This window comes from Bos taurus, chromosome X (assembly GCF_002263795.3).
Source record: "Bos taurus isolate L1 Dominette 01449 registration number 42190680 breed Hereford chromosome X, ARS-UCD2.0, whole genome shotgun sequence".
Lineage (NCBI taxonomy): Eukaryota > Metazoa > Chordata > Mammalia > Artiodactyla > Bovidae > Bos > Bos taurus.
The window spans coordinates 65,469,929-65,497,502 of NC_037357.1; the positions used below are offsets into that span (position 1 = coordinate 65,469,929).

Sequence of the window (27,574 nt, forward strand, 5' to 3'; positions counted from 1 at the left end):
TTAAGGTGAAAGAGGAGAGTGAAAAGGCTGGCTTAAAACTCAACATCCATTAAACAAAGATCATGGCATTCGGTCCCATGTCTTCATGGCAAACAGATGAGGAAACAATGGAAACAGTGACAGACTTTATATTCTTGGGCTCCAAAGTCACTGCAGATGGTAACTACAGTCATGAAATTAAAAGACATTTGTTCCTTGGAAGAAAAGCTCTGACAAACCTAGGCAGTATATAAAAAAAAAAGCTAACAAAGGTCCAGTAGTCATGTCTAGATGTGGGAGTTGGACCATAAAGAAGGCTGATCATCAAAGAATCGATGCTTTTGAAATATGGTGTTGGAGAAGACTCTTGAGAATCTCTTGGACAGCAAGAAGATCAAACCAGTCAATCCTAAAGGAAATCATTCATTGGAAGGACTGATGCTGATGCTGAAGCTTAAGCTCCAATACTTTGGCCACCTGATGCAAAAGAACTAACTCATTAGAAAAGACCCTGATGCTGGGAAAGATTGATGGCAGAAGGAGAAGGGAATGACAAGATGAGATGGTTGGATGGTATCACCGACTCACTGTACATGAGTTTGAGCAAACTCTGGGAGATGGTGAAGAAAAGGGAAGCCTGGCATGCTCCATCCATGGGGTCTCAAAGAGTTGGACTGACTGAGTGACTGAACAACAATAATGTCAATTACATCTCAATTTAACAAAAGTTACATGACTCTGTTTTCTAGTCCCAAAATCCAAAAAAGAGTATTGTGATTGATAGATTAACATTAATTTGAATCTTTCTGAAAATTTTCTTTCAAAATTGTTTTAGTAAATAGTAAAAGCTGCTTTTGCAACATAAAAATACATTTTAGATAATAGAAAACCTTTAAACTTGCTAATAAAGACACAAATATGTTTTGAATTTAGATTCAGTGCATGCATTTAGTTTCACTGTATGCACTGGTCTTATTCATACTTCAATACTGATGATATCCAAGTATGACAGAACCATAAAGGATGGAGTTTAGAAAAACTAGGGATTATTTCCAAGTCCCTTAGACTAATATGTTCATGAAATGTGTGTGCGTATTTGTGCACTCAGTCACTTCTGACTCTGCGACCCATGGACTGTAGCCTGTCAGGCTCCTTTGTCTATGGGATTGTCCCTGCAAAAACACTTGTATGGGTTGCCATTTCCTCCCTCAGTGCTTCTTTCAAAAGTAAAAATCAGCCCCAGGTCTCCTGTATCTCCTGTATTGCAGGATTCTTTACCACTGGGGAAGCCTCACTAAATGTGAATCTTCATTAAATGTGAGAGAAAATTTAATATGCCCAGTTATATATTAAAACTTTATGTATATTAACCTGCCATTTATAAAAGAAACAGGAACAATGATGACAGTGCATAGTAATTGTTATTTTAATTTTTAATTTACACATATAATTTTAAGAGGTAGATATATGCTGTAAATCAGCTTTTGAAATCTGGCTCTGCAATAAGCACAATTACTATTAAATTTTTTGTGAAGTTCCAATTAATTTGCAGATGACCTTCAAAATGTTAAAATGTACCCACAGTCAGCTATTGTAAACTCTATATATGAACACAATCTCTCGAGTAACATATAGAACCAATTATTTACAATAATTTATCCAAAGGTTTTAGAGAAAGGAGTTAAAATTCTATATTTTGTCCAGTTTAAGAACTATCACTTATATTTTCCTTGTTATTTTTCACCTGTTTGCACTTAATCTGTAAGGACAACATGCATTTTCTAGATGATACTGCAAATAAACTTGCAAATACCTTGAAGAGAAAAGTCTGCTGGGTAATACCCAGCATGGTTTCCTAAAGATCAAGTATTGTCAGATAAATTTAATCTCCTTCTGTGACAGAATGACAGCCTGAGATATCGAGGGGAAGTGATAAACGTAATTTATTTTGACTTTATCAAGGTTATTGAGACCAGTCTAAAATACTGGCTCATCAATAAACTGTGAAAATCCAAGCAAATGATACACCTACAAAGTGTTCTCAGGAGGCAGGAAATGGGCACTCTAAGAGTGGTCGCCCATGGATCAATGTCAGTCTGGGGTTATGATAAAAAATATCTCCCAGATTCCCAAGGGTAGAAAAATATTTGTATCCGTGCCCTGAAAATGGACATAGGCATAATTTTGATCATGTGACACTAGCCCAAAGATTCTGAAGATCAGTTTAGAATTTGAAGTGTCATCACTAAAGGAAGATTCAATAAGAAATTAATGATACAGAAAGTCAGAGCACTGGATTCAGGAGAGTACCCATTAAGTAAAAATGATTCAAACAGGTTATGGGGACAAACAATGTTTGAGAATCATAGAAATAAAATTAGAATTCAAAAGCAATAATGATCTTTCAAACTCCTTTATTGTATCTAAGGCACAAAGAGAGGAAGGGACTCATTCAAAATCACAGGACAAAACTGCACCAGAGCTAAGCATTTAGTATTAGAAATATTTAAGGAGTATATAACATGTAGGAATCAACACAACAACCTAATACTGGTTAGATCCTTCCTCAGAAGTAGATTTCTGCACATTATTCTATTGATATTGTATATGAGGGCAGGAGGAAGTTGGGGGATTAAGAAAAATTCAGAATGATTATAGTATGGCAAATTAGATCTATAAGGAAAGATCACATCGTTTCAAATTATTCACTGTAAAGAGGATGAAATGTTTAGCTTAGCTTGGAGGTACTATTATACAAACTATTTTAATAACACTGACAAAACAAGTTGTTAATCCACTACATGGGTTATTGAGAGTAGACACTGTAATTCTCCAATAGTGAGTTACTTATTCCTGAATAAGTTTTTAGAAGTGTCTTTGAAAGTACAATTTTTCCCTGTTTACATCCTTTTGAAGGAGCCATGGTGGCTCAGATGGTAAAGAATCTGCCTGCAATGCAGGAGACCCAGGTTCAATCCCAGGGTTGGGAAGCTTCCTTGAAAAAGGGAATGGCAACCCACTCCATTATTCTTGTCTGGAGAATCCCATGGACAGAGGATCCTGGTGGGGGGAATCCATGGGGTACAAAGATACAGTTCTTATTATTAGGATCTAATGAACACAAGCATGCCTCACTTGATTCTCTAGAAACATCTTGTTTATCCACTGGGGTGTTTGGATAACATAAAGAAGGTAACCTTGAGATTTTCTAATTCTACTTTGCAAGTTAATCACATATACTTTGATTATTTTCACTATAAATGATATTTTCTAAAAGGCAAAATATTAAACATCTGCTCAGAAGTGAAAGCAACACAAAGTCAGAACAAGCAGGGACTCAGAAGTTAAAGATTTCCATGACTATCATCTTGGATTCTCCAGTGAAAGTCACTGTGCACAGTTCTTCCTGAAAAAAAAACAATGCAGTTAAAAAATACTCCATTTATTTCTACAAATAAATGGGCGCATGTTGAAATCTTTGTTACAGTAAAACAAAAATGTATTGATGTATAACTATATTTCTGATTTGACAGCTACAGCTATAATCATTCAGGCATCTATTTCCCATAAACTCTCCACAGCCATAACCTTTAGAGATTAATTATAAAGTTCCAGGACCAATAGTACACAGACTAATTTTCTAAAACAATAAAAGACAGAATTTCTCATTTGGAGCTAAATGAAACACTAACAGGTTTTTATTCATGGAAATCTTGATGCAAAATCATGGTGCAGCCATTATAGAAGCTATTAAACAAAACCTCAAATCAAAGAAAGTATAGGTGTTCAAAAGAGAAAATGCTTTTCCTGCTAAAGAATCCTCTAAATTCTATGCCTGCTTTTCCTTTTAAACTTATGAACTATGTTTTCAATTTTTCTTGCCTCTACTCTTTCAGAATCGTCAAATAATATCAATATTAACCAAACAGAAGGAGATACAAGAATTCACAGAAGGAAAATTCCTACTACATTCAAATATCTCAACTGAACACAGGCTACCTGTTTTGCTTATTTCAGGATATATCAATAAATTTGTAAATTACCCTGGGTTAGGGATCACATGTTCTGCGACTGCCTTTGTTAGTTTTTTTTTTTTTTTTTTTTTAAGCAAAACAAAATAGGCAATAGTTGACCCTATACCCTGGATGAAGATGTTCCATTCTGTACATTTTCCTGTTAAGTTTGGAAAAGGCTGTGTTTCATTCCTTATTTTGATAAAACTTATCACAAACAAACGTTTTTTTAAAAAAGTTAAATGGCAAGAGTCAAGCATATAATGTGGATTGGAATAAGAAGTTATGAGAAATGTGCAGAGAATATAAAATGTAATTATTTTTAAATGACAAAATTGTAAACATATTAACACCAATATAAAATTTTAATTGACTACTATATTTTTAGTTTTCATACTTTACCTTCTGGGGATTTAGGAACTAGTAACAGTGATAAAGCTGAATGGCAATCCTGCTACAATATGATGTTTAAAATAGAGTATGTTCCTTCTGAAATTAAAAAAAAAAATTCTCCTCCTTTTTTGAGTTTTCTGGTTATATAGATCATTGTGGAAATGGCTTATAGGAAGTAAACATCTTCCTCTAATGTTAAATGCTCACATGGCCACAGATAAAAAGAACTGAGAGATTATTCATTTCTATTTACAATTTTGCCTTATAAAAAAATGCTGCCCAGGAGGGGAAAATTAAAATATTCACTCAGATTGATCTGAAAGCTGAGATCTTAGTTATTGAGCTATATTTTTTAAATGATAGAAAATTATAAATCATTTTTCATCATTTGTGCATTTGTGATATTTGTGGGTTTAGAGTATTTTACTTCAGTCGCTCAGTCATGTCCAGTGAACCCCATGAACTGCAGCACACCAGGCATCCCTGTCCATCACCAACTCCCAGAACTTACTCAAACCCATGTCCATTGAGTCAGTGATGCCATCCAACCATCTCATCCTCTGTCGATCCCTTCTCCTCCCACCTTCAATCTTTCCCAGCATCAGGGTCTTTTCAAATGAGTCAGCTGTTTGCATCAGGTGGCCAAAGTATTGGAGTTTCAGCTTCAACATCAGTCCTTCCAATGAATATTTAGGACTGATTTTCTTTAGGATGGACTGGTTGGATGTCCTTGCTGCCCAAGGGGCTCTCAAGAGTCTTCTCCAACACCACAGTTCAAAAGCATCAATTTTGGTGCTCAGCTTTTTTATATTCCAACTCTCACATCCATACATGACTACACAAACACAACTTTGACTACAAGGACCTTTGTTGGCAAAATAATGTCTCTGCTTTTTAATATGCTGTCTAAGTTGGTCATAAGTTTTCTTCCAAGGAGCAAGAGTATTTTAAGGATTAATTAATTGAACCCAGTTTCAGAACTATAAACATTTCTTTTCTATCCATACCACATTAATTTAGGAGAAATAAGATAATATCAAGAAATAAAATCTATCAGAAATATAGTTAAAATATAATGCCCAAAGTAGATCCTGAGGTCAGGTCAAGTCTGACCTTGTAAACAGAACTTTAGTCAGTCTGAATTAGGGACAATCTCCCTTTCAGCTGCATCTCAATCTCCTGGCCTATTGATTGATTGATACGGTATAAAGGAATGGAACTTCCTTATATACCTTAGACTATACTGGAAAATCAGTTGAAATATCAGAAGTATAATGTTATAGCAGAATCACTGCCAGCTCTTTCATTATCTATCTGTGTTACCACAAATAAGTCAATTTCTCATCCTGCAAGTACCATCTGTAATAAGAAGGGATTGTGTTAGTTATTTCAAGTCACTTAGATCTCTAAAATTTAACTTGAGAAATACTTGCCAATTCTGGTTTCCTTGGTGTGCATGCCCAGCAGTGGGATTGCTGGGTCATAAGGCAGTTCTATTTCCAGTTTTTTAAGGAATCTCCACACTGTTCTCCATAGTGGCTGTACTAGTTCGCATTCCCACCAACAGTGTAAGAGGGTTCCCTTTTCTCCACATCCTCTCCAGCATTTATTGCTTGTGGACTTTTGGATCTCAGCCATTCTGAATGGCGTGAAATAGTACCTCATTGTGTTTTTGATTTGCATTTCTCTGACAATGAGTGATGTTGAGCATCTTTTCATGTGTTTGTTAGCCATCTCTATGTCTTCTTTAGAGAAATGTCTATTTGATTCTTTGGCCCATTTTTTGATTGGGTCGTTTATTTTTCTGGAATTGAGCTGCAGGAGTTGCTTGTATATTTTTGAGATTAGTTCTTTGTCAGTTGCTTCATTTGCTATTATTTTCTCCCATTCTGAAAGCTGTCTTTCCACCTTGCTTATAGTTTCTTTTGTTGTGCAGAAGCTTTTAATTTTAATTAGATCCCATTTGTTTATTTTTGCTTTTATTTCCAATATTCTGGGAGGTGGGTCATAGAGGATCCTGATGAAACTGGAGCCGATTATACAGAGTGAAGTAAGCCAGAAAGAAAAACACCAATACAGTATACTAACGCATATATATGGAATTTAGAAAGATGGTAATGATAACTCTGTGAGACAACAAAAGAGACATCGATGTATAGAACAGTCTTTTGGACTCTGTGGGAGAGGGAGAGAGGGGGATGATTTGGGACAATGGCATTGAAACATGTATAATATCACATAAGTAATGAATCACCAGTCCAGGTTCGATGCAGGATACAGGAAGCTTGGGGCTGCTGCACTGGGATGACCCAGAGGGATGGTATGGGGAGCAAGGTGGGAGAGAGGTTCAGAATGGGGAACACATGTACACCTGTGGAAGATTCATGTTGATGTATGGCAAAATCAATACAATATTGTAAAGTAATTAGCCTCTAATTAAAATAAGTAAATTTAAATTTAAAAAAAGAAAAAGAAATACTTGCCAATAAGAATATAAACAATAGGTTTTTTATTGATAACCTAAGAATGCAATTAATCAAAACTTTCTAGTTATCAAATGTAATATTTCCTCAAACAAATAGTCAACACTTATCTGACTCCTAGAGACAAGCTGAGGGCTTTAGGAACTACTCTTTGAAAATCAGTGACATGGGGAATCACTCATACAATCTCCACAATACATTATTTAACACTATTCATTTTTCTCATGTTCACTTTGACATCCTTCAAAGACCAATTCAAATGTCACATGCTAAGCTTGAATTCCTTCCTTATTTGGTTATTCAGAAGATTTTCCCCTTTCTCTGTATTCTCACAGCACTTTGTCCTCTCATCACTTTTATCACATTTCTTTTCAGAGTATGATCATTTATCAGTTCAGTTCAGTTCCCTTGCTCAGTCGTGTCTGATTCTTTTGGACCACATGGACTGTAGCATGCCAGGCTTCCCTGGCCATCACCAACTTCCATAGCTTGCTCAAACTAGTCCATCGAGTCAGTGTTGCCATCCAACCATCTCATCCTCTGTTGTCCCCCTCTTCTCCTGCCTTCAGTCTTTTCCAGCATTAAGGTCTTTTCCAGTGTGTCAGTTCTTCACATCAGGTGGCCAAGTATTAGAGCTTCAGTTTCAGCATCAGGCCTTCCAATGAATATTCAGGACTGATTTCCTTTAAGACTGACTAGTTTGATCTCCTTGCAGTTCAAGGGACTCTCAAGAGTCTTCTCCAACACCACAGTTCAAAAGCATCAATTCTTCATCACTCAGCCTTCTGATCATCTATACATTTATAAATGTATGATCATTTATATACTTATTCATCTTTAATGTTTCTTTGACTAGATCATAAGCACTTGAAAGCCAGTAATCCTTGTCTTCTCTCCTCATAGTGTCAATGTATAGCTTTATCCATTGCTGAAATATTGTAGATTGCAGATAAATGAATTTTGTTAAAAAAAAAAACCCTATATAAGAATTAAGCTAATTAGACTCCAATTAAAATAATGAAATTTAAAAAATAATTAAGCTAATTATTGTGGAATGGCTGTTAATGGTCACTAGCTACATTTCATTCATATACTGAACTTCTGAGTATGTCTGTCATTATCATTTGCTAGTCATTTTTATCTATACAAAAGAAAGGCAGTGCCAAAGAATGTTCAAACTACCACAAAATTGCATTCATTTCACACACTAGCAAAGTAATGCTCACAATTATTCAAGCTAGGCTTCAACAGTATGTGAACTGAGAACTTCCAGATGTTCAAGCTGGATTTAGAAAAGACAGAGGAACCAGAAATCAGATTGCCTTTGTCTCATAGAAAAAGCAAGAGAATTCCAGAAAAGCACTTACTTCTGCTTCATTGACTATGCTACAGCCTTTGACTCTGTGGATCACAACAAATTGCAGAGAATTCTTAAATCTCTTTAAGGCAGGCACCTTACCTGCCTCCTGAGAAATCTGTATGCAGGTCAAGAGTCATCAGTTAGAAGTGGACATGGAAAAACAGAGTGGTCCACATTGGGAAAGGAGTACATCAAGTCTGTATATTTTCACCCTGTTTATTTAACTTATGTGCAGAGAACATCATGTGAAATTCTGGGCTCAATGAAGCACAAGCTGGAATAAAAACTGCTGGGAGACACATCAATAACTTCAGATATGCAGATGACACCACCCTTATGCAGAAAGCAAAGAGGAAGTGAAGAGCCTCTTGATGAGAAAGAGGAGAATGAAAAAGCTGGCTTAAAACTCAACATTTAAAAAGCTAAGGTCACAACATCCAGTCCCATCACTTCATGGCAAATAGATGGGGAAACAATGGAAACATTGACAGACTTGATTTTGGGGGCTCCAAAATCATTGCAGATGATGACTGCAGCCATGAAACTAAAAGACACTTGCTCCTTTGAAGAAAAGCTATGAGAAACCTAGACAGTATTTTAAAAAGCGAAGGTATTACTTGGCAGACAAAGTCCTATCTAGTCAAAGCCATAGTTTTTCCAGTAGTCATGTATGGATGTGAGAATTGAACCATAAATAAAGCTGAGCACTGAAGAATTGATGCTTTTGAACTGTGGTGTTGGAGAAGCCTCTTGAGAGTCTCTTGGGGTGCAAGATCAAAACAGTCAATCCTACTGGAAATCCTTCCTGAATGTTCATTGCAAGGACTGATGCTGAAGCTGAGGCTTCAATACTTTGGCCACCTGATGTGAAGAACTTCCTCATTGTAAAAGATTCTGATGCTGGGAAAGATTGAAGGCAGGAGGAGAAGGGGATGACAGAGGATGAGATGGTTGGACGGTATCACCGACTCAATGGACCTGAGTTTGAGCAAGTTCCAGGAGTTGGTGATGGACGGGGAGGTCTGGTGTGCTGTAGTCCATAGGGTCACAAAGAGTCAGACATGACTGAGCAACTGAACTGAACTGAGAGTTGTCATGCTTCTGTATTTTCTAATTTTAGACAGAAAGCTTTAAAGTTTTCATGATTCAATATGATGCTTGCTTTGAGTTTTTCATTAATAGTCTTTAATATAGTGAGATATGTCCCTGCTATCCCAACTTTATTGAGAGTTTTTATCATGAATGGATATTGAATATTGTCAAATGCTTTCCTTCATCTAGGGAGATGATCATGACTTTTAGACTTCATTTTGTGAATGTAGTGTATCATATGGATTGAACTGTGGCTATTGTACCATGTTTGCATCCCTGGAATAAATCACATTTGTCATTGTATATGATCCTTTCTATACATGGTGGAATTCTGTTTGCTGGTATATTGTTAAGGATATTTCCATCTACATTCATCTGAAATATTGTTATGTAATTCTTTCTTTTTTGGTAGTGTCTTTTTTTTTCTGATTTGGCATCAGGGTAATGGTGGTCTCAGTATTAATTGGGAGTGTTCCCTTATTTTCAATTTTTTGGAATACTTTGAAGATACATGTTAATCCATCTTTATATATATGAATTCTCCTGTGAGTCTATCTTGTCTTTGATTTTTGCTTGTTGAATGGTTTTGTTTATGGATTCAATTTCAATAATAGTAACTGAGAGAATCAATTCCTAAGCAGACTGATAAGAAGTTCAGGGTGCCAAAGGAGGAAAAGGGGTCTGCTGCTGCTGCTGCTGCTGAGTCACTTCAGTCGTGTCCGACTCTGTGAGACTCCATAGATGGCAGCCCACCAGGCTCCCCCATCCCTGGAATTCTCCAGGCAAGAACACTGGAGTGGATTTCCATTTCCTTCTCCAATGCATGAAAGTGAAAAGTGAAAGTGAAGTCGTGCAGTCGTGTCCGACCCTCAGTGATCCCATGGACTGCAGCCCACCAGGCTCCTCCATCCATGGGATTTTCCAGGCAAAAGTACTGGAGTGGGGTGCCATTGCCTTCTCCGGAAAGGGGTCTGGGGCTCTCGAAATTGAGATTGGGGGTCTGGAATTCTCAAGGGGGAGCAAAGGACAAATGTTTTGTTTTGTTTTGTTTTTTCATCCTCTGCATTCCTTCTGTTCAGTTCAGTTCAGTCTCTCAGTCATGTCCAACTCTTTGCAATCCCATGAACCATAGCACGCCAGGCCTCCCAGTTCATCAACAACTGCTGGAGTCCAACCAAACCCATGTCTATCAAGTCGGTGATTCCATCCAACAATCTCATCCTCTGTCGTCCCCTTCTTCTCCTGCCCTCAATCTTTCCTAGCATTAGGGTCTTTTCAAATGAGTCAGCTCTTCGTATCAGGTGGCCAAAGTATTGGAGTTTCAGCTTCAACATCAGTCCTTCCAATGAACACCCAGGACTGATCTCCTTTAGGATGGACTGGTTGGATCTCCTTGCAGTCCAAAGGACTTTCAAGAGTCTTCTCCAACACCACATTTCAAAAGCATCAATTATTCGGTGCTCAGCTTCCTTTATAGTCCAACTCTCACATCCATACATGACCACTGGGAAAATAATAGCCTTGACTAGATGGACCTTTGTTGACAAAATAATGTCTCTGCTTTTTAATATGCTGTCTTGTTTGGTCATAAGTTTCCTTCCAAAGAGTAAGCATCTTTTAATTCCATGGCTACAAAAAACATCTGCAGTGATTTTGGAGTCCAGAGAAATAAACTCAGACACTGTTCCCACTGTTTCCCCAACTATTTTCCATGAAGTGATGGGACCAGATGCCATGACCTTAGTTTTCTGAATGTTGAGCTTTAAGCCAACATTTTCACTCTCCTCTTTCACTTTCATCAAGAGGCTCTTTAGTTCTTCTTCACTTTCTGCCATAAGGGTGGTGAAATCTGCATATCTGGGGTTACTGATATTTCTCTGGGCAATCTTGATTCCAGCTTGTGCTTCCTCCAGCCCAGCGTTTCTCATGATGTACCCTGCATAAAAGTCAAATAAACAGGGTGACAGTAAACAACCTTGACGTACTCCTTTTCCTATTTGGAACCAGTCTGTTGTTCCATGTCCAGTTCTAACAGTTGCTTGCTGAGCTGCATACAGGTTTCTCAAGAGGCAGGTCAGGTGGTCTCGTATTCCCATCTCTTTCAGAATTTTCCACAGTTTATTGTGATCCACACAGTCAAAGTCTCTGGCATAGTCAATAAAGCAGATATAGATGTTTTTCTGGAACTCTCTTGCTTTTGTGATGATCCAGCGGATGTTGGCAATTTGATCTCTGGTTCCTCTGCCTGTTCTAAAACCAGCTTGAACATATGGAATTTCATGGTTCACGTACTGCTGAAGCCTGGCTTGGAGAATTTTGAGCACTACTTTATTAGCCTGTGAGATGAGTGCAATTGTGTGGTAGTTTGAGCATTCTTTGGCATTGCCTTTCCTTGGGATTGGAATGAAAACTGACCTTTTCTAGCCCTGTGGCCACTGCTGAGTTTTCCAAATTTGCCAGCATATTGAATACAACACTTTCACAGCATCATCTTTCAGGATTTGAAATAGCTCAACTGGAATTCCATCACCTCCACTAGCTTTGTTCATAGGGATGCTTTCTAAGGCCCACTTGACTTTACATTCCAGGATGTCTGGCTCTAGTTGAGTGAGCATGCTATCGTATTTAGCTGGGTCATGATGATCTTTTTTGTACACTTCTTCTGTGTATTCTTGCCACCTCTTCTTAATATCTTCTGCTTCTTTTAGGTCCATACCATTTCTGTCCTTTATTGAGCTCATCTTTGCATGAAATGTTCCATTGGTATCTCTGATTTTCTTAAAGAGATCTCTAGTCTTTCCTATTCTGTTGTTTTTCTCTATTTCTTTGCATTGATTGCTGAGGAAGGCTTTCTTATCTCTCCTTGCTATTCTTTGGAACTCTGCATTCAGATGCTTATATCTTTCCTTTTCTCCTTTGCTTTTCACTTCCTTTTTTTTTTCACAGCTATTTGTAAGGCATCCTCAGACAGCCATTTTGCTTTTTTGCATTTCTTTTCCATGGGGACGGTCTTGATCCCTGTCTCCTGGACAATGTCACGAACCTGTTTTCCATAGTTCATCAGGCACTCTGTCTATCAGACCTAGTCCCTTAAATCTATTTCTCACTTCCACTGTATAATCATAAGGTATTTGATTTAGGTCATACCTGAATGGTCTACTGGTTTTCCCCACTTTCTTCAATTTAAGTTTGCATTTGGCAATAAGGAGTTCATGATCTTGATTTTGCTGACTGTATAGAGCTTCTCCATCTTTGGCCGCAAATTATATAATCAACCTTATTTTTGTGTCGACCATCTGGTGATGTCCATGGGTAGAGTCATCTCTTGTGTTGTTGGAAGAGTGTGTTTGCTATAACTAGTGTCTTCTCTTGGCAGAATTCTATTCGCCTTTACCCTGCTTCATTCTCTATTCCAAAGCCAAATGTGCCTGTTACTCCAGGTGTTTCTTGACTTCCTACTTTTGCATTCCAGTCCCCTATAAGGAAAAGGACATCTATTTTGGGTGTTTATTCTAGAAGGTCTTGTAGGTCTTCATAGAATTGTTCAACTTCAGCTTCTTTAGCGTTACTGGTCTGGGCATAGACTTGCATTACCATGATATTGAATGGTTTGCCTTGGAAACAAACAGAGATCATTCTGTCCTTTTTGAGATTGCATCAAGTACGGCATTTCAGAGTCTTTTGTTATAAATTACATAACTCACTCTGTACTAGGGAGTAAACAACAACAGTGTATCTGGCTGGAAGAGAGTTTCTCCTTCCTGAAAACCTTCTGACTAATCTTGATATCTTAGAATGCATGTTATGGGAGTGGGTCTGGAAGATCTTTCTATTGTTAAATTCTAATCTTGTTATCCTAAAATGTAAATTGCTGTAAAGGTAAAATTTTCACAAACTTGAGACATTCTTTTGATTAATTGTAAGAACTAATTAAAAGGTATATAACTCCATTGCTAACACTAGTAAGGGTATATTCTTTCTGCCCCCTTCTGATGTCTATGTCAGAAGCATTTTCTATCCCTTTTACACTTTAATAAAACTCTATCACACAAAAACTCTGAGCAATCAAGCCTTGTCTTTGACCCCAGATTGAATTCTTCTTCTCCAGAGGCCAAGAATGCTGGGGTCTTTCATGGTTCAGCAACAACCTTTCATAACTGTCTGTTTAGATTTTAGATTTCCAGTTTCTTCCTGTTCAGACTTGGAAGTTTGTATGCTTCTACGTACTTATTATTTCTTCTAGGTTGTCAAGTTTGTTGTTTTCTATTGTCTATATCTCTGTAATATTTCTCCTCCATCATTTCTTAATTTGTTTGTTAGTGTTCTCTCGTTCTTCCTTAATGAGTCTAAAGGCTTGTCAATTTTAACATTTCAAAAAACTGTTTTTTCTTCTTTTTTTTTTGGTCTCTATTTTATTTATTTCTTCTGTAATCTGTATTATTTCCTTCCTTTTGTTCTTTTTGTGTTTGTTTTTTATTTTTCTAATTCCTATATGTGGTAGGTTATTTTTTTATTTTTATTTTTTTTAGATTTCTTTTTCTTTAAGTAGGCCTATAAACTTTCCACTTAAAACTGTTTTTACTACACCCTATAGATTTTGAAAACTTATGCTTTCATTTTCATTTATCTCAAATATATTCTGATTTCCTTTTTGATTTCTTCACTGGCACATTTGATTTTTAGTAAAATTTTTTTATACTCCACCTGTTTGTCTTTCTCCCATTTTCTCCCTCTACTTGATCTATGTTTTATACAATTTTTGTCAGAAAAGATGCTTGATGTAATTTCTATTCTCTTAGCATTTGTTGAAAATTGTTTTGTGATCTATCATGATCTATTCTGGATAATATTTCATGTGCTCTTTAAAAGAATGCATGTACTGCTGGTTTGTCCCTTAAGAAATCTATTAAGCCCAATTGGTCAAATTTTTCATTTAAGACCACCGTTGACTTACTGATTTAATGTCTGGATGATTTGCCCATTGATATTAGTGGGGTGTTAAAGTCCCCAACTATTGTAATATGTTAATTTCTCCCTTTATTTCTGTTAATATTTCCATTGTATATTTAGGTGTTCCTACATTAGGTACACATATGTTTATAAATGTTATATCCTCTTCTTGTATTGATACATGTATCATTACTAATGAAATTCTTAGTCTTTTGTTTTAGACTGTTTTAATGTCATTTTGACATGCATCTTGCTATCTTAGCTTTCTTTTCATTTCCATTTGCATGGAATATCTCTTCCCACACCTCACTTTCATTCTGTGCATGTCTTTACCTCTGAAGTGAGTCTCTTAAGCGGCATATAGACTGATCTTTTGTGTTTTATTCAATCAACCACCTTGATGTCTTTAGATCGGAGCAATTAGTCCATTGACTTATAAAGTGACTATTGATAGGCATGTAGTTACTTTTTTTTTTTTTTGCTTGTTTTCTGGTCATTACTGTGGTACTTCTCCATTATTTTCTTCTTCCTTTAGTCATTTCCTTTCAAACTATTACGATTTTCATTAGTGTGATGCTTTGTATTTCTTTCTCTCTAGTTTTTGTGTATATATTGAAGGTTTTTCATTTGTGGTTACAATGGATTTCATATGCATTTCCCTCTCACCATATTTTGCTTGTTTAATCCAATATTTTTGTTCAAACACACTGTAAAAAATCTACAATTTGTAGATTGCTTTGACTATTTGAAGTTTTTTGTATTTCCATACAATTTGTGAAAGTATTTGTTCTAGTTTTCTGAAAAATACTGTTGGTAGCTTGATAGGGACTACATTGTATCCATAGATTGCTTTGGGCAGTATACTCATTTTTACTATATTGATTCTTCCAATGCATGAACATGGTATATTTCTCCATCTATTCGTGTCATCTTTGATTTCTTTCATCAGTGTTTTATAGCTACATATATACATTTTTTCTTTTGTTTATATATATTGCTTATATATTTCTTGTGTATATACTATATATATATATATATATATATATATATATATATATATATATATATATATATAATTTCTTTTTCTTCTCTGACTGCTGTGTATAAAACTTCCAAAACTATGTTGAATAATAGGGGTGAGAGTGGGCACCCTTGTCTTGTTCCTAACTTTAGCAGAAATGCTTTCAATAATTCATCATTGAGGATAAAATTTGCTGTGGGTATATTATATATGGCTTTTATTATGTTGAGGTATATTCCTTCTTTGCCTGCTTTCTGCAGGGCTTATTTATTTATTTATTTATTTTTATCATAAATGGATGTTGAATTTTGTCAAAGGCTTTCTCTGTATCTATTGAGATAATCAAATGATTTTTATCTTTCAATTTGTTAATGTGGTGTATTACATTGATTTATTTGTGAATATTAATGAATCCTTGCATTCCTGGGATAAAGCCCAATTGGTCACGATGTATGATCTTTTTAATATATTGTTGGATTCTGTTTGCTAGAACTTTATTGAGGATTTTTGCATCTATGTTCATCAGTGATATTGGCCTGTAGTTTTCTTTTATTTTCTTTTTGTAGCATCTTTGTCTGGTTTTCCTATTAGGGTGATGGTGGCATCATAGAACGAGTTTGGCAGTTTACTTTATTCTGAAATTTTCTGGAAGAGTTTGAGTAGGATAGGTGTTAGCTCTTCTCTAAAATATTGGTAGAATTCCCCTGAGAAACCATCTGGTTCTGAGCTTTTGTTTGTAGAAGATTTTTTACTACAGTTTTGGATATTTGGGCTTGTGATGGATCTGTTAAGATTTTCTGTTTCTTGTTGGTTCAGTTTTGGAAGGTTATACTTTTCAGGGGAGGTCAGAGGAGGCGGCTGAGAAGAGCAACCCCACGTCCAAGGAGCAGCGGCTGTTCAGGCACAGGAGGGCCAAGAGGAGCTATTTCATATTCAAGGTGAGGAGAAGCAGCCGTGAGGAGATGCCCCTCGTTCAAGGTAAGGAGCAGCGGCTGTGCTTTGCTGGAGCAGCCATGAAGAGATACCCCACATCCAAGGTAAGATAAACCCAAGTAAGATGGTAGGTGTTGCGAGAGAGCATCAGAGAGCAGACACAGTGAAACCATAATCACAGAAAACTAGCTAATCTGATCACAAGGACCACAGCCTCGTCTGACTCAATGAAACTAAGCCATGCCATGTGGGGCCACCCAAGATGGGAGGGTCATGGTGGAGAGGTCTGACAGAATGTGGTCCACTGGAGAAGGGAATGGCAAACCACTTCAGTATTCTTGCCTTGAGAACCCCATGAACAGTATGAAAAGGCAAAATGATAGGATACTGAAAGGGGAACTCCCCAGTTTGGTAGGTGTCCAATATGCTACTGGAGATCAGTGGAGAAATAACTCCAGAAAGAATGAAGGGATGGTGCCAAAGTAAAAGCAATACCCAGTTGTGGATGTGACTGGTGATAGAAGCAACATCTGATGCTGTAAAGAGCAATATTGAATAGGAACCTGGGATGTCAGGTCATTGAATCAAGGCAAATTGGAAGTGGTCAAACAGGAGATGGCAAGAGTGAAAGTTGACATTCTAGGAATCAGCGAACTAAAATGGACTGGAATGGATGAATTTAACTCAGATGACCATTATATCTACTACTGTGGGCAGGAATCCTTTGGAAGAAATGGAGTAGCCATTATGGTCAACAAAAGAGTCCGAAATGCAGTACTTGTATGCAATATAAAAAATGTCAGAATGATCTTTATTCATTTCCAAAGCAAACCATTTAATATTACAGTCATCCAAGCCAATGCCCCAACCAGTAACATAGAAGAAGCTGAAGTTGAATGGTTCTATGAAGACCTACAAGACCTTTTAGAACTAACACCTGAAAAAGATGTCCTTTTCCTTATAGGGGCCTGGAATGCAAAAGTAGGAAGTCAAGAAACTCCTGGGGTAACAGGCAAATTTGGCCTTGGAGTATGGAATAAAGCAGGGCAAAGCCTAATAGACTTTTGCCAAGAGAACACACTGATCATAACAAACACTGTCTTCCAACAACACAAGTGAAGACTCAACAAATGGACATCACCAGATGGTCAACACCAAAATCAAATTGATTATGTCCTTGCAGCCAAAGATGCAGAAGCTCTATACAGTCAGCAAAAACAAGACCGAGAGCTGACTGTGGCTCAGATCATGAACTGCTTATTGCCAAATTCAGACTTAAATTGAAGAAAGTAGGGAAAACCACTAGACCATTCAGGTATGGCCTTAATCAAATCCCTTATGATTATACAGTGGCAGTGAGAAATAGATTTAAGGGACTAGATCTGATAGACAGAATGCCTGATGAACTATGGATGGAGGTTCATGACATTGTACAAGAGACGGGGATCAAGACCATCCCCATGGAAAAGAAATGCAAAAAAGCAAAATGGCTGTCTGAAGAGGCCTTACAAATAGCTGTGAAAAGAAGAGTAGCAAAAAGCAAAGGAGAAAAGGAAAGATATAAACATCTGAATGCAGAGTTCCAAAGTATAGCAAGGAGAGATAAGAAAGCCTTCCTCAGCGATCAAGGCAAAGAAATAGAGAAAAACAACAGACTGTGAAAGACTAAAGATCTCTACAAGAAAATTAGAGATACCAAGGGAACATTTCATGCAAAGATGGGCTCAATAAAGGACAGAAATGGTATGGACCTAACAGAAGCAGAAGACATTAAGAAGAGGTGGCAAGAATACACAGAGGAACTGTACAAAAAAGAGATTCATGACCCAGATAATCATGATTGTGTGATCACTCACCTAGAGTCAGACATCCTGGAATGTGCCGTCAAGTGGGCTTTAGAAAGCATCACTATGAACAAAGCTAGTGGAGATGATGGAATTCCAGTGTGGCTATTTTAAATCCTGAATGATGATGCTGTTAAAGTTCTGCACTCAAAATGCCAGCAAATTTGGAAAACTCAGCAGTGGCCACAGGACTAGAAAAGTTCAGTTTTCATTCCAGTCCCAAAGAAAGGCAATGCTAAATAATTCCCAAACTACCGCACAATTGTACTCATCTCACACACTAGTAAAGTAAAGCCCAAAAGTCTCCAAGCCAGGCTTCAGCAGTATGTGAATAGTGATATTCCGTATGTCCAAGCTGGTTTTAGAAAAGGCAAAGGAACCAGAGATCAAATTGTCAATATCTGCTGGGACATCAAAAAAGCAAGAGAGCTCTAGGGGGAAAACACACACACACACACACACACACACACACACACGTATTTCTGCTTTATTGACTATGCCAAAGCCTTTGACTGTGTGGATCACAATAAACAGTGGAAAATTCTGAAAGAGATGGGAATACCATACCACCTGACTTGCCTCTTGAGAAACCTATATGCAGGTCAGGAAGCAACAGTTAGAACTGGACATGGAACAACAGACTGGTTCCAAATAGGAAAAGGAGTACATCAAGGTTGTATATTGTCTCCCTGCTTATTTAACTTATATGCAGAGTACATCATGAGAAACGCTGGGCTCGAAGAAGCACAAGCTGGAATCAAGATTGCTGGGAGAAATATCAATAATCTCAGATATGCAGATGACACCAGCCTTATGGCAGAACGTAAAGAGGAACTAAAACGCCTCTTGATGAAAGTAAGAGAGAAGAGTGAAAAAGTTGGCTTAAAGCTCAACATTCAGAAAACTAAGATTATGGCATCTGGTCCCATCACTTCATAGGAAATAGATGGGGAAACAGTGGAAACAGTGGCTGACTTTATTTTTTTGCACTCCAAAATCACGGCAGATGGTTATTACAGCCATGAATTTAAAAGACACTTACTCCTTTTAAGGAAAGTTATGACCAACCTATATAGTATATTCAAAAGCAGAGATATTACTTTGCCAACAAATATCCGTCTAGTCAAGGCTATTGTTTTTCCAGTGGTTATGTATGGATGTGTGAGTTGGACTGTGAAGAAAGCTGAGTGCTGAAGAATTGATGCTTTTGAACTGTGGTGTTGGAGAAGATTCTTGAGAGTCCCTTGGACTTCAAGGAGATCCAACTAGTCCATCCTAAACAAGATCAGTCTTGAGTGTTCATTGGAAGGACTGATGCTGAAGCTTAAACTTCAATACTTTGGCCACCTTATGCAAAAAGGTGACTCATTGGAAAGACCCTGATGCTGGGAAGGATTGGGGGCAGGAGAAGGGGATAACAGAGGATGAGATGGCTGGATGGCATCACTGACTCAGTGGACATGAGTTTGAGTGACCTCCAGGAGTTGATGATGGACAGGGAGGCCTGTTGTGCTGTGATTCATGGGGTCGCAAAGAGTCGGACACGATTGATCGACTGAAATGAACTGAACTGAAACTTTTCTAAGAATTCGTCCATTTATTTCAAGTTGTGTATTTTATTGGCATACAGTTGCTGATAGTAATCTCTTATGGTCCATTGTATTTCTGTTTTGTCTGTTGTGATTTCTCCAATTTCATTTCTAATTTTATTTATTTGGTTCCTCTCCCTTTTTTTTCTTTATGAGTCTGGCTAATGGTTTGTCTCTTTTATTTATCTTCTCAAATAACGAGCTTCAGTTTTGTTGATTTTTGTTATAGTCTCCTCTGTTTCTTTTTTATTTATTTCTGCCCCAATTTTTATCATTCTACTAACCTTGGGGTTCTTAATTTCTTCTTTTTCTAGTTGCTTTAGGTGTAATGTTATGTTATTTATTTTATTTTTCTCTTGTTTCTTGAGGAAATTGTGTATTGCTATGAACCTTCCCCTTAGCACTGCTTTTACTGAATCCCACAGGTTTTGGTTGTTGTGTTTTCATTTTCATTTGTTTCTATGCATATTTTGATTTCTTTTTTTATTGCTTCTATGATTTTTTTGTTATTTAAAAGAGTTTTGTTTAGCCTTCATATGTTTGTATTTTTAATATTTTTTTCTGTAGTTGACATCTAATCTTTTACCACTTTTTGATCAGAAAGGATGCTTCCTATGATTTCAAGTTTTTTGAATTTACCAAGGCTAGATTTATGGCCCAGGATGTGAACTATCCTGGAGAATGTTCCTTGTGCAGTTGAGAAAGGGGTGAAATTCATTGTTTAGGGGTGAAATGTCCTATAGATATATAATTAGGTCTATCTGGTCCATTTTATCTTTTAAAGTTTTTGTTTCCTTTCTAATTTTCTGCCTGGTTGATCTATCCATAGTTGTGAGTGGGGTATTAAAGTCTCCCACTATTATTGTGTTACTGTTAATTTCCCCTTTCATACTTGTTAGTGTTTGCATTACATATTGCAGTCTTCCTACGTTGAGTGCATATATATTTACAATTCTTGTATCTTGTTCTTGGATTGATCCTTTGATCATTATATATTGTCCTTCTTTGTCTCTTTTCACAGCCTTTGTTTTAAAGTCTATTTTATCTGACATGAGTATTGCTACTCCTGCTTTCTTTTAGTCGTCATTTACATGAAATATCTTTTTCCATCCCTTCACTTTCAGTCTGTATGTGTCCCTTGTTTTGAGGTGGGTCTCTCGTAGACAGCATATATAGGGGTCTTGTTTTTGTATCCATGCTGCAAAAACTGGTCAAGCACATGTAAAAGAATGAAACTAGAACACTGTCTAACACCATATAGAAAAGTAAACTCAAAATGGGTTAAAGATCTAAATATAAGACCAGAAACTATAAAACTCCTAGAGAAAAATATAGGCAAAATAATCCCTGACATAAATCACAGCAGGATCCTCTATGACCCACCTCCTAGAGTAATGGAAATAAAAGCAAAAATAAACTATGTGACTTAATTAAACTTAAAGCTTTTGCACAATGAAGGAAACTATAAGCAAGGTGAAAAGACAGCTTTCAGAATGGGAGAAAATAATAGCAAATGAAGCAACTGACAAAGAATTAATCTCAGAAATATATAGGCAACTCCTGCAGCTCAGTTCCAGAAAAATAAATGACCCAATCAAAAATTGGCCAAAGAACTAAACAGACATTTCTTCAAAGAAGACATACAGATGGCTAACAAACACATGAATACATACTCAACATCACTCATTATCAGAGAAATGCAAATCAAAACCACTATGAGCTACCATCTCTCCCCAGTCAGAATGGCTGCTATCAAAAAGTCTACAAACAATAAATGCTGGAGAGGATGTGGAGAAAACGGAACCCTCTTACACTGTTGGTGGGAATGCAAACTAGTATAGCCACTATGGAGAACAGTGTGTAGATTCCTTAAAAAACTGGAAATAGAACTGCCATACGACCCCGCAATCCCACTGCTGGGCATACACACTGAGGAAACTAGAATTGAAAGAGACACATGTATCCCAATGTTCATTACAGCTCTGTTTACAATAGCTCGAACATGGAAGCAACCTAGATGTCCATTGGCAAACAAATGCATAAGAAAGTTGTGGTACATATGCACAATGGAATATTACTCAGTATTAAAAAGATTGCATTAGAACCTATTCTAATGAGGTAGATGAAACTGGAACCTATTATACAGAGTGAAGTAAGTCAGAAAGATAAATACCAATAAAGTATACTAACGCATATATATGAAATTAAAATGATGGTAACAATGACCCTACATGTGAGATAGCAAAAGAGATACTGATGTAAAGAACAGACTTTTGGACTCTTTGGGAGAAGACGAGGGTGGAATGATTTGAAAGAATAGCACTGAAACATATATATTACCATATGTGAAATAGATCGCCAGTCCAGGTTCAATGCATGAGACAGGGCACTCAGGGCCAGTGCATTGGGACGTCCCTGAGGGATGGGATGGGGAGGGAGGTGGGAGAGGGATTCAGGATGGGGGACACATGTGCACACATGGTTGATTCCTGTCAATATATTTGAAAAACCACTACAATACTTTAAAGTAATTATCTTCTAAGTAAAATAAATAAATTAATTTAAAAATTTATTCCAAGGTTAAACAAAATAAAATTCCTCTTACAAAACAACATTGAAGTGGAGGAGAATGTGAAAAGGGTACATACTTTGGACTTAACCATATACGGTTGAAACTGAGCTCTGCCACTTACTAGCTTTGTGATTATCAGCAAAGCTTAAACACTCTGTGCCTCTGTTTCACCATCTGCAAAATGGAAATTTTGAAAATTCCATTTTCCCAGGAATTTGGTAAGAAATAAACTAGTTAACATGAGAGGTAGAAGATGGATAATTTCAAGAAATCTAATGCACAACACTATGATTGGAATTAACAATATGGTATTGTATATTTAAAAGTTGCTATTAGAATTGATCCTAAAAGTTCTCACTACCAAAACAGAAATGATAATTATGACATAATAGAGGTGTTAACATTATTGTTAATAATTATAAAGTAATTTATAAGTGCATCAAATCAACACTGTGTACATTTCAAACTTACACAATATAAAAATGAACATGTTTCCATTTATTCCCCATTGTGAACACTGGTTGAAGACCAATTCCCACTCCATAATTCCCCATGAACACTTCAACTTTACATGAGTTTATTATGTTGAAATGATTCAGTAATTTATTTCTTTAATTCTCCTTTCCTTTTCTCTTCAAAAGAAAGTCCCAAAATGCTTGAAATTTTATGAGCCTAATAGAAGAGAGAAAATGCTGCTACCTATTTGCCTATCAAATTATATTGAATTTAACTGAAAAAGCATATTGGAAGCTTGTGGCTCCTATGACCATTATTGGTTGCCCCTTATTATTCCTTATTAAAAGTACACTTTATTTATTTGTCTAGTTATTTATCCATTCACGTGTGTTACACAGATAGTCATAATCCCACCTACTCCCTAAAGAGATCTCGAGGGTGATCTTATGATCAAAGTCAAGGTACAATTATTACAGGGTAATGGGAAAAAAAAAAAAAAAAACAGTTACTAAGAAGGAAGAGGACATTCCATTTCACAGGCATTTTTCTCATTTCCTTCCCACCCCCATCTTTTTTCTTTGCTTTCTGCTTGTTCTACCACATTTCTTTAGCCCCTACTGATAATGCCTCATCTCCTAGCACCTCAAAACAAAGGTAGATTCTCAGTATTGCATTTCAGTGTTAAATTTAGAAAAAAAAAAAAAAAAAGTGAAGAAGGCTGTGGTGAAACTGAAGTAGGCATCATTTAGTAAGCAAAGGGTGCAATAGGTAGCACTATAAAAATTAGAATTTAACCCCACAACAACAAACAATGGAGATACTAAATGTTTCCTGAAATGAGGTTTTGATCTATAATAGTTTTCTAATTTCAATGTACAAGTTAGAGGTAGGATTAAGCCTCCTTTTTTGTGTGCATGTGTGCTAAATTGCTTCAGTTGTGTCTGACTCTGTGTGACACTAACAGCAGGCTGCCAGGCTCCTCTATCCATGGGATTCTGCAGGCAAAAATACTGGATTGGGTTGCTGTGCCCTCCTCCAGGAGATCTCCCTGACCCAAGTATCGAACATCTTTTACATCTCCTGCATTGGCACGTGGGTTCTTTACCACTGAGCCACCAGGGAAGCCCCCTCCTTTTGTAGTAGCTGCTTATAATCAAAGTATACATGTTATTCTCTCCTTTCCTCCTCTCTCCAATTCCAGAATAAGTCAAAGAGAGCCACCTGCCTTGGATTCCTAAAGACACTCACCTGTATGAGAATTAAGATCATCAGGCTCTGATTCATTTCCATTTTGACTTCCTTTTCCCTGAAGAGTGTTCATGGCTATAAGCTTCATCTTCTGCAGCTTCATTGCCTCAGCCATTGCTGCAGCTGTTATACCTAAAACCAGAACCATTCCTTTTAAAACAGGGATCATTTCTTAATGTAATTGAAAACAGGATACGTTTAACAGGGCTATACTAGACAGCACAAGCCAAAAGGAAACCCGAGTCTAATTTATGAACAATATCCTTTCAAAATTTAATTTTCTACTCTTGTAATAACTTCATCTTACAATGGACAAGTTGAAAATCTGAAAAAAAAAAGTATTAAATATGCATCTGATTCTCAATTCAAAACAGAGAAAACATAGAGCATAACATGGAAAACTTGGGAAAATACCAAAACTCTTGCTAATATCTTCTGGTGTCTAGTAAGAGCTCTGGATAGTTGATTAAGACAGAACTCACTATGCACTAAAAACCCATCTAAGACAAAACTGTCAGAAGAAGCAATCTGAAATGGTATAGGGAATGACTTTCTATGGAATATCCTTGTTGACCCTTCTGCTAAAGAATGGGCTATTTTGCCTCGAAAGTTACCTTAGCAAAAAAGAATAAAGGGGAGTAAACATTTAAGTAGTCATCATACTTTTACTGGCCTCCTTCTTATACGCTGAGAGAAAAAAAAGAAAAAAAGAAAACATAGCAGATCACTGCAGAAAGTGTGCCAGCCCTTGCAATATAATTACATTATTTTATTAATATAAAACAATTTTTACAATGCTTGTGTAAACTCACCTATATTCATACACAAACCTCCACACACAAATACCACACACATTTCTATATCCATGTGAACCCATAAATACAGACACATGTGCATATTACATTCACACATCAGATTTGCCAATTTAGAAAGAATGTGTACAGATGGAGGAATGGAAGAACATATGCTAACCCCTTCTTATGAGAACATCAGAATCACAGTTAACTGCTAAGCAACCATTCACAAAAAGACACTGAAATGTACCAAAATGATACCCTACCTCCAAAGAAAAATCCACAATGAGACGGGAACAGGGACACAATCACGATCAAATCAAATCCCATACCTGCCATGTGGAAGATTCACAAAGTGGAAAACAATTATACCACAAAAGTTCTCCCACTGAAGTAAAGGTCTGAGACCCACTTCAGTCTTCCCAGCATGAGGATCTGACAACAGGCAGAGACAACCCCAGAACATCTGGCTTTGAAGGCTAGCAGTGTGTGCCTGCAGGAATTACACCAGACTGGGGGAAACAGGCTCTACTCTTGGAGGGTACACACAAGGACCCATGTGCACCAGGACCCAGGGAAATGAAGCAGTGACCCCATAAGAGACTGGGTCAGATATACTGGCTGGTATTGGAGGGTCTTTCATGGGGCGGTAGGGCTGGGGACCACTGTGGGGGCAAATAAACTTGCAGCAACAATTATAGGGGGCACTCATGGTGTGAGATACTGCAGAGGTTACAACTAGCCCCACCAACAGCCTGTAGGCACCAGTACTGGGAAGCCTCTGGCCAAACAAGTAAAAGGGTGGGGAACATAGCTCTACCCATCAATAGCTGCTGCTGCTACTGTTAAGTTGCTTCAGTCGTGTCCGACTCTGTGCAACCCCATAGACAGCAGCCCACCAGGCTCCCCCGTCCCTGGGATTCTCCAGGCAAGAATACTGGAGTGGCTTGCCATTTCCTTCTCCAGTGCATAAAAGTGAAAAGTGAAAGTGAAGTCGCTCAGTCGTGCCTGACTCTTAGCGAGCCCATTGACTGCAGCCCACCAGGCTCCCCCGTCCATGGGATTTTCCAGGCAAGAGTACTGGAGTGGGGTGCCATTGTCTTCTCCACCCATCAATACAAAAGTGGCTAAAAGTCTTACTGAATACAGCCCTGCCCACCAGAAGGACAAGAACTGGCTCCATTCATCACCAATCTCTACCTTCAGGAAGCCTACACAAGCCTCTTAGATAGCCTCATCAATCAGAGGACAGATAGCAGAAGCAAGCAGAACTACAATCCTACAGCCTGCAGAACAGAAACAACAATCACAGAAAGTTAGACAAAGCAAAATGGCAAAGAAGTATCTCCCAGATAAAGTGACAACTACCAGAATAACTAAGTGAAGTAGGCAACCTTCAGAAAAAGAATTCAGAATAATGGCAGTGAAGATGATCCAGGATCTCAGAAAAAGAATAAAGGCGAAGATCAAGAAGACACAATAAATATTTAAGAAAGATCTAGAAGAACTAAAGAACAAACAAACATGAAAAATATAATAGCTGAAATGAAAATGCACTAGAAGGAATCAATAGCAGAATAACTTTGGCAGAAGAATGGATATCGAACACAGAATAGCAGAAATTACTGCCACAGAATAGAATAAAGAAAAATAAATTAAAACAGCCTAAGAAACATCTGGAAGAACAGTATATGAATCAATATTCACATTATAGGTGTTCCAGAAGTAGAGGACAGAGAAAAAGGATCTGAGAAAATATTTGAAGAGATAATAGCTAAAAACTTCCCTAACATGGAAAAGGAAACAGTCACCCAAATCCAGGAAGCACAGAGTTTTAGGCAGAATAAATCCAAGGAGGAACATACCGAGACATGTAGTAACCAAACTGATAAAAATTAAAGACAAAGAAAACTATGAAAAAAGCTACCAGGAAAAAGCAACAAATAATAAACAAGGGAACTCTCATAAAGTTATGAGTTGATTTCTCAACAGGAACTCTGCAAGCGAGAAAGGAGTGGCAAGATATATTTAAAATGATGAAAAGGAAGAAACCACAGCCTAGAATATTCTACCCAGCAAGACACTCATTCAAGTTCAATGGAAAAATCAAAAGCATCACAAACAAGCAAAGTTAAGTGAATTCAGCACCACCAGACAAGCTTTACAACAAATGCTAAAGGTACTTCTCTAATTGGAAAAGGACACAACTAGAAACAAGAATTCAGTACCACCAGACAAGCTTTGCAACAAATGCTGAAGGGACATTTGTAATTGGAAAAAGAAAAGGTCACAACTAGAAACAAGAAACTTATGAATGGAAAAGCTCATCAGTAAAGACAACCACATAGTAAAGTTAGGAAATCATCCACACACAAATGTGGTATTTAAACCAGCAATTGTTAGAAGAGAAGAACACAAATGTAGGGTATGGGAAATGCATCTGAAATTAAAAGACCAGCAACTTAAAACAATTTTATTCATATATAGATTGCCATATTTAAATGTCATGTTAATGGCAAGCTGAAAATCAACGATAGACACACACACACACAAAGGAATAAAAATACAACACTAAGATTAATTATCAAATCACAAGAGAAAAGAACAAAAGAGGAAGGGAAGAAAATGTACTTATAAAAACAAATCCAAAACAATTGACAAGATGGCAATAAGAATATTCATATAGATTATTACCCTTAACATAAACAGATGAAATACTCCAATCAAAAGACACAGATTGGCTGCCTGGATACAAAATCAAGACTTGTATATATGCTGCTACAAGAGATCTACTTCAGACCTAGGGACACATACAAACAGAAAGTGAGGGGGTACGAAAAGATAATC

The 27,574-nt window shown here is 37.1% G+C and overlaps 1 protein-coding gene across 1 annotated transcript in view; it reads right to left on the reverse strand.

Moving 5' to 3' along the window:
* DACH2 (dachshund family transcription factor 2) overlaps nt 1-24,055 on the reverse strand; it is a 311,949-nt gene extending 287,894 nt beyond the window's left edge. The window contains exon 1 of the mRNA XM_059883831.1: nt 23,934-24,055. Coding sequence (XP_059739814.1) covers nt 23,934-24,048 — 115 coding nt within the window. The 5' untranslated portion in view covers nt 24,049-24,055. The remainder of the gene's footprint in view (nt 1-23,933) is intronic.
* Between the last annotated feature and the right edge of the window lie 3,519 nt (nt 24,056-27,574).